The 7705-nt window shown below is 42.1% G+C and overlaps 1 protein-coding gene and 1 non-coding gene across 2 annotated transcripts; one reads left to right on the forward strand and one right to left on the reverse strand.

Moving 5' to 3' along the window:
- Nucleotides 1–815: 815 nt before the first annotated feature.
- trnap-ugg (transfer RNA proline (anticodon UGG)) lies at nt 816–887 on the reverse strand. Its single transcript has one exon. It is a non-coding gene; the product is annotated as a tRNA-Pro (tRNA).
- Nucleotides 888–984: 97 nt separating this feature from the next.
- setd6 (SET domain containing 6, protein lysine methyltransferase) lies at nt 985–7284 on the forward strand. Its single transcript, XM_075471122.1, has 9 exons — nt 985–1074; nt 1233–1307; nt 2635–2779; nt 2868–3009; nt 3086–3280; nt 3379–3523; nt 3636–3816; nt 6532–6668; nt 6810–7284. Exons 1-9 carry the CDS (start codon nt 1048–1050, stop codon nt 7149–7151), a joined length of 1389 nt encoding a protein of 462 aa, XP_075327237.1. The 5' UTR covers nt 985–1047; the 3' UTR covers nt 7152–7284.
- Nucleotides 7285–7705: the final 421 nt, after the last annotated feature.

Below are 7705 nucleotides of genomic sequence, written 5' to 3' on the forward strand. Positions count from 1 at the left end.
TTAGCTTCTCCAACAGGTTAACAAGTCTCTCCTAAAAACAATAACAATGACAATTTGCACAACTGCTCATTTTGCACTAAAAACATTTGCACAAATATCATCATATTACAATATAATGTAAATTATCCATATACCCTATATTTCTTATTGGTTCAGTCTGCTCAGTTAAATTTATTTATTTTTACCTTTATTGTAAAATGTACAAATCTGTTTTTATTTAGTTTACTGATGTTTATTATTTTTACTATTATTATTACTTACCCTTCTGTTCATACTGTAGATTTGTATATAGCTAATGTCTTTTTCTCTATTTTTATTCTATTCTATTCTATTTGCTTGTTTTTCCTTTAATTGTTTACATATCTTTCACTGTACGCTGCTGCAACACAACAATTTCCCAAATTGGGATGAATAAAGTATCTATCTATCTATCTATCTATCTATCTATCTATCTATCTATCTATCTATCTATCTATCTATCTATCTATCTATCTATCTATCTATCTATCTGTTGTTGTCATGGTTATACATCATAACATATGTAAAAAAATTGCTTCCAGCAGCACAGCATCCAAACCAGGACAGGAAAAAATGCTTAAAGAAATCAGTGTTTCCAAAGAAAACTTGATTTTTAGCAGAGGGGGACTTTACACCATAAAATATACCTTCTCTACAAGTCGTACAATTCTTGACTCTAATTTTCGTTTGTACAAATTGTCGATGTATTTCTTATATAACGTAACGCAATTGACGGTAACTGATGTCGGTCATTGTGTCATACACGCTGAGAATGTGCAAGTAAAAGAAAAAAAACTGGGCTCGTCCGGGATTTGAACCCGGGACCTCTCGCACCCAAAGCGAGAATCATACCCCTAGACCAACGAGCCACGCGGGAACATGATGTAACATTTCTTGTTTAATACACAATACACTGAGAGTAGGTAGAGCAGCTGCCTACGGGTCACCGTTTGGGTCAAACTTATCTCAAGTCTTCAGTCCTCGTGTTAGCTTAGCAGCTAGTTGAGCAGTTAGCGTCACTCTGACAAGATGGCAACAGAAGCCAAACGCCAAAAGGTTACATTTATCCATTTATGTCATAATATAATACTGATTAACTGTTTAGATGTTTGTGGTCTCCAGCTACAGTGGTCCACTGTTGTATTTGAGAGTTCGTTAGCTGCTACTTTCAAATACTTCTAATACAGTATTAAAGTTTTCGTCTCTTCTGACAGGTGGATGATGGTTCAGAGTCCCTGCAGGACTTTCTTCAGTGGTGCGACAGAGTTGGTTTGGTTCTCAGCAGTAAGGTATGTTATTATAACCTGCAGCCAACCAAATGACTATCCACAGTTTGAGCGACTTCAGTCTCAACACAGTATATGGATATCTATTTCTAAGATGTTTTGTTTTGGGCTGCAGAATTTATAAACTGTAAATTAAAATGGGTGTAATTTTGAAAAGCATTTGTCTGTTATAAGCTTTGAGCTAAACAGGAAATTTTGATCTGCATAATTCAAGCAGCCCAACATTAAAATGCGCGACGGTGGGATTCAGGGGTCAAAACCAAAAACTCAGTGGAATATGTTATAAGATCAACGTAAAGGTGAAGAAGAATTAATTTACGTTATCAGTCTCTCTCTGGCTGAGGAGGAATCTCGGCCCACTCTTCCCTCCAGCGCTGCTTCAGCTCATTGAGGTTTGCAGCTCTGGTTTCTGCACAGCTCTCTGAAGGTCCCACCACAGCGTCTCAGTCAGGCTGAGGTCTGGACTCTGACTGGACCGTTGCAACACCTTGATTCTTCTCTTCTTCACACATTCTGCTGTAGATCTGCTGCTGTGTTTGGGATCTTTGTCCTGTTGATGAGCCAGTTTCAGCCCAGCTTCAGCTGTCGGACAGACGGCCTCACATCTGACTCTAGAACACTTTGGTATCCAGAGGAGTTCATGGTGGGCTCAGTGACTGCGAGGTGCCCAGGTCCTGTGGCTGCAGAACCAGCCCAGATCATCAGCCCTCCACCACCGTGCTTGACAGCTGGTGTGAGGTGTTTGTGCTGATATGCTGTGTTTGGTTTCCTCCAAACGTGCTGCTGTGCATTATGAGCAAACATCTCCACTTTGTTCTGCCCTGTCCAAAGGACATTGTTCCAGAAGTCTTGTGGTTTGTTCAGATGCAGCTTTGCAAACCTAAGCTGTGCTGCCATGTTCTTTTTAGAGAGAAGAGGCTTTCTCCTGCAGCCCTTCCAAACAAGCCGTACCTGTTCAGTCTGTTTCTAACTGTGCTGTCATGACCTTTAACCTTTAACATGCTAACTGAGGCCTGTAGAGTCTGAGATGTAGCTCTTGGGTTTTTGACCTTGAGGTGAACTTGCTGGGACGTCCACTCCTGGGAAGATTGACAGCTGTCCTGAATGTTTTCTGCTGTAACTGTGTAAAACTATAACTGCTGCACAGATAATCACTAGTTAAATATATGCACTCACCCTCCAAATCCACATATTTATCTGGATAAATACCATTTATTATGACTGTATGAAAAAGATTTTGGGTTCTGTCTCTATCCCTTTCGTCAAGCTATTGTACTGCTGCCCACATCCTGTTTTCAGCTGAGTTGATCCCTGATGTCTATCTCTGTAGGTATATGTGAGTAAAGAGGGAACAGCTGCAGATTATGGGATGCTCGCTAAGGACAGCATTGAAGAAGGAGAGGTTTTATTTACCATTCCCAGATCAGCTCTTCTCCACCAGGGAACAACAAAGGTTTCTTCCTTGTTGGAAAAAGGTAAAGGTTTCAATTAAGTTCTAGACATTGAAGATAGATGACTGTATCTCTGCCTTGCTGTTTGTGATGTTTTCGTCTTCCTCCACAGAGAAGTTGTCTCTGGAGAGCTCCTCCGGTTGGGTTCCCCTGCTGCTGGCTCTGCTGTATGAGTACACGACCTCGCAGTCCCACTGGAAACCTTACCTTTCTCTGTGGTCGGACTTCAAAGCACTGGATCATCCTATGTTCTGGTTTGTTTTAACTCCTATCTAAGAAATCTGTTGTGTGAGTTTCACACATATTTAGAACTTCATGTCCTTCCATCAGGTCTAAGGAGGAGCGAGACAAACTGCTGAGGGGAACAGGCATCCCAGAGGCGGTGGACACGGACTTATCCAACATCCAGCGCGAGTATAAAGATGTTGTTGTGCCTTTCATGATCAGGCATCCTGACCTATGGAACCCAAACACACACACACTGGAGCTTTACACACAGCTGGTGGCCTTTGTCATGGCATACAGGTTAGCGTTCATAAGACAAATAGGTCTCTGCATCTTTTTTGTTCTGTGAAATTCACCGGTCATCTCCTTCAGCCATTGCTTATTCTTCTCCTCTGTAGCTTCCAGGAGCCACAGGAAGAGGAAGACGATGAAGAGGATGAGGAGGACGAGGAGGAGAAGGCCCCCAACCCACCGATGATGGTTCCCATGGCAGACATGCTCAACCACGTATCTGATCACAATGCTAATCTGGAATTCACACCAGTGAGGAGACGCATCCACTTTCTGTCACGTTTAGATTTTACTGAAAGAGAAATCGTCCTCTTTTCACATAGCTTTTTTTTTTTTTTTTTTTTTTTTTTTTTTTTTTTTTTAGGAGAGTCTGAAGATGGTTTGTGTGCGCCACATCCATAAAGGGGAGGAGGTGTTTAACACCTATGGGCAGATGGCCAACTGTCAGCTTCTTCATATGTACGGCTTCACTGAGCCGTATCCAAGCAACAGCAATGACACTGCTGACATCCCCGTCATCAACCTCTACAAAGCCGCCACAGAAGGTGATCGCCATTCCTTAGAAGTGTTTGAACTTCTCAGTCATGTGGCCTAACCAGAGACATCACGAATGTTCAAAAACAAAACATAAGTTGGAAGTCTATGCAAGACACGTCTGGAGGTGTAAATTGAACAATTTAGAAGACACGGAATTTAGTACATCAGTGAGATGTCAGGGAAGATGGCGTCCTCCGGTGAAGTGAAAAATTACTAATATGCTCATTACTGTTGGTGCAATATTCAAATTAATTCCAATTAAATGTTATTTATATAGCACCAAAACACATCAAATGTCATTTCAAGACACTTCAAAGATACATTCCAAATTAAGCCAATCATCATCCAATCCAATCAAATTCCTGACATTTTAAATTAGTCCAATTCATACAAAGTCAATTTTTTTTATTTAAAGTTCACTTTATGAAACCAACAGATTGCACTGAAACTTCTCTTTGATTTAATCCCCCGTCCTGAGTGTGCACGAGGTGACAGTGGAAAGAAAAAAACTCCCTTTTAACAGAAACAAACCTCCATCAGAACCAGAACCAGGAAGGGCGGCCATCTGCCTGGACCGGCTGAGGGTTGAGAGGACAACAAGCACCGTAACACCAGGCCAGGGATACCTGCTGAGAGAGAGAAGCACAAGTTAATGACAACAATGATGTCATATGTACGTGGATAGTAAAGAGAGCAGAGGCAGGAGAGGTGCATCATGGGAGCTCCCCCAGCAGTCTGGGCCTATAGCAGTTTAACTATGGGATGTTTCAGGGTCACCTGAGCCATCCCTAACTATAAGCTTAATGAAAAAGGAAAGTTTTAAGCCTGGTCTTAAAAGTGGAAAGAGTGTCTGCTTCCCAGACATTTACTGGCAGCTTATTCCACAAGAGAGGGGCCTGATAACTGAAGGCTCTGCCTCCCAAACTGGGCAGCTGGTTCCACAGAGAGGGGCCTGATAACTGAAGGCTCTGCCTCCCAAACTGGCAGCTGGTTCCACAGAGAGGGGCCTGATAACTGAAGGCTCTGCCTCCCAAACTGGCAGCTGGTTCCACAGAGAGGGGCCTGATAACTGAAGGCTCTGCCTCCCAAACTGGGCAGCTGGTTCCACAGAGAGGGGCCTGATAACTGAAGGCTCTGCCTCCCAAACTGGCAGCTGGTTCCACAGAGAGGGGCCTGATAACTGAAGGCTCTGCCTCCCAAACTGGCAGCTGGTTCCACAGAGAGGGGCCTGATAACTGAAGGCTCTGCCTCTCTCGCACTGTCTCCAGATGACTGCAGTCCTATAGAGTCATTGTGCGACTGCTTAGAGCAAGTCAAAAAGTGGATGAACCAAAATTTCCTTCAGTTAAATCAAGAAAAAACTGAGGTCATTGAGTTTGGCAACAAAGAGAAGAGGTTTGCTGTCAGTAAACATCTTGAGTCACTGTCTCTAGAAACTAAAGACCAAGTCCGGAACCTCGGCGTGCTGATAGACTCAGACCTGACCTTCAACAATCATATCAAATCAGTCACCAAATCAGCCTTTTATCAACTTAAGAACATATCCAGAATTAAGGGTTTCATGTCCCAAACAGATCAGGAGAAGCTGATTCATGTTTTCATCTCCAACAGACTTGACTACTGTAACGGTGTTCTGACTGGACTCCCCCAAAAGAGTCTCAAACAGCTGCAGCTCATTCAGAACGCTGCAGCCCGAGTTTTAACCAGCACAAAGAGATCACATCACTCCAGTTCTCAGGTCTTTACATCAGCTCCCGGTCAGATACAGAATAGATTTTAAAGTTCTGCTGCTCGTCTACAAATCACGGAATGATTTAGGTCCAGAATACATGAATGACATGCTGGTAGAGTATAAACCCAGCAGAGCTCTGAGATCTGCTGAGTCAGATAGTGGAGCCCAGAGTTCAAACTAGAAACGGTGAAGCAGCTTTTAGCTGTTATGCTGCACACAACTGAAACAAACTACCAGCAGAACTGAAATCAGCCCCAACTGGAAACACTTTTAAATCCAGGTTAAAAACATTTCTCTTTGGGTGGGCTTATGGTTGAGTTTATATCTTTCTTTTTCCCCTCTTCTTTGATATCTTTTTATTGTGTTTTAATTTTTATTCTATTTTTTTCTCTTTAAATTGCTTGTTTTTATGCTGCTTTATGCTGTTCTTTTAAATATCTTGTCTTCATGTAAAGCACATTGACTTGCCTGTGGTATGAAATGCGCTATATAAATAAAGATGCCTTGCCTTGCCTTGCCTCCAAAACTGGCAGCTGGTTCCACAGAGAGGGGCCTGATAACTGAAGGCTCTGCCTCCCATTTTACTTTTAGAAACTCTGGGAACCAGTAAAGTCTGAGAGCAAAGTGCTCTGTTGGGAAAATATCCAACTATGAGGTCTTTAAGATATGATGTAACTTGGTCATTAAGAGCTTTATATGTGAGGAGAAGAATCTTAAATGCTATTCAGAGTTTAACAGAGAAGCTAAAACTGGCTAAATATGATCAATAAAACCCTAAAGAATAAAATTCCAGTCATAATTAATTAAAAAAACAAATTTTCAGTCATCTTAAACATGTAGAAGTTGCTTCTATCTGCCACTTCCAAGTTTTATCCAATCGAGGTGTGTTTGGCACAATGATCAAAATTTTTGTTGGCCGTATGACATGTTTTAAGAAACGCTGACTGTGCAGCAACTTCAGAGTTCTACCTCATCTTGCTCCTCTTCGCAGGTGTTCAGTCTGACTCGGACCGGCGTCTGATTGAGGAGCGTTGGGAGTTGCTTTGTCAGATGACTCAAGACAAAGGAGCCTTCGTCTTCAGTAAGCAGGGCTGCCTTACAGATTCAGAGCTACACACTGCACTCAAGGTGATGATACGCACAGTATCAACAGTACTAATTACAGCGGATTGATTATACACTGAGCAAAGTCAGAAAAAGCACGAGGCACTACCTCATTGCCCAGTAAGTTGTCTGCTTGCGGAAACATTTCCCTCTGTGTGTTTTCAGGTGTTCTGCATGTCAAAAGAGGAGTTCTCAGAGTTCAAAGACAACGAAGGATGGGAGGAGGAGGAAGATGATGACGATGATGAGAAGATTTCCCAGGCTTTCTCCAACGAGGGTCTTCTTGAATTAAAGCCTTCGTGGAAACGATTGATTCATGAAGCAGCCCGGCTGACTCTGAGGTCCTACGGAGACGGGGAGGAGGAGATAGTCGTGGACGGTGATCGGGTGCTGATGGAGGACAGGGCAGCATTTAAAGGACTGAGCTGCAGGCAGAGGAGGGCACTGCAGGTTCGCTTTGGTCAGAAGATGATCCTGAACAGACTGATGGAGCTCACCAAGTTATGAGTTGAGCTGTGACGGGGAATGTGGTGGGAGTTTTTTAATCTGAAGTGTTCCAAACTTCTGTCTACAAACAGTCAGTATCTTTCTGAAAATGTCATTTGTACCGCTGAAGACAATAAATAATGTAAGAAATGTAGACATTTGAAGTGTTGGTTATTAACTGGACAAGAAAATGAGTCAAATTAATGACAAAGTATATCATTTTTAAGAAGCACCGAGGATCCCCTTTGTATCACGTAAGGGTTGTTCTTGGTTGCACTGGCATTCTGAAGTCTTAACATTTCCCTGAAAGAGAAAACAAAACCTTTACAACGTTTAAGACTTGTTGAATCCGTTGCATGGTAGTGGATGTCAGAATTCCCCACCATGTCTGCTGAACTTCATTAGAAAATGAGAGGAAATCCAGCAGAATTTATTGAAAATATCACTTGATTACTAAATTTGTTGATTTGAATTATAAAAAAAAAAAAAAAAAAAAAGGACAAATGTCTCCAAGGTTAAATATTTACACACATCCTATTTGACCAAATTCAGATCATATATAAGACTTCCACAAC

The sequence above is a fragment of the Odontesthes bonariensis genome, chromosome 7, assembly GCF_027942865.1.
Source record: "Odontesthes bonariensis isolate fOdoBon6 chromosome 7, fOdoBon6.hap1, whole genome shotgun sequence".
NCBI classification, from domain to species: domain Eukaryota; kingdom Metazoa; phylum Chordata; class Actinopteri; order Atheriniformes; family Atherinopsidae; genus Odontesthes; species Odontesthes bonariensis.

Excerpts from the sequence above, each read along its gene's own strand:
- setd6 (XM_075471122.1), top strand. The coding sequence starts at position 1,048 with ATGGCAACAGAAGCCAAACGCCAAAAG. Across the intron at positions 1,075-1,232 it reads CAGAAGCCAAACGCCAAAAG|GTGGATGATGGTTCAGAGTC; the intron begins GTTACATTTATC and ends CTCTTCTGACAG. Across the intron at positions 6,669-6,809 it reads AGCTACACACTGCACTCAAG|GTGTTCTGCATGTCAAAAGA; the intron begins GTGATGATACGC and ends GTGTGTTTTCAG.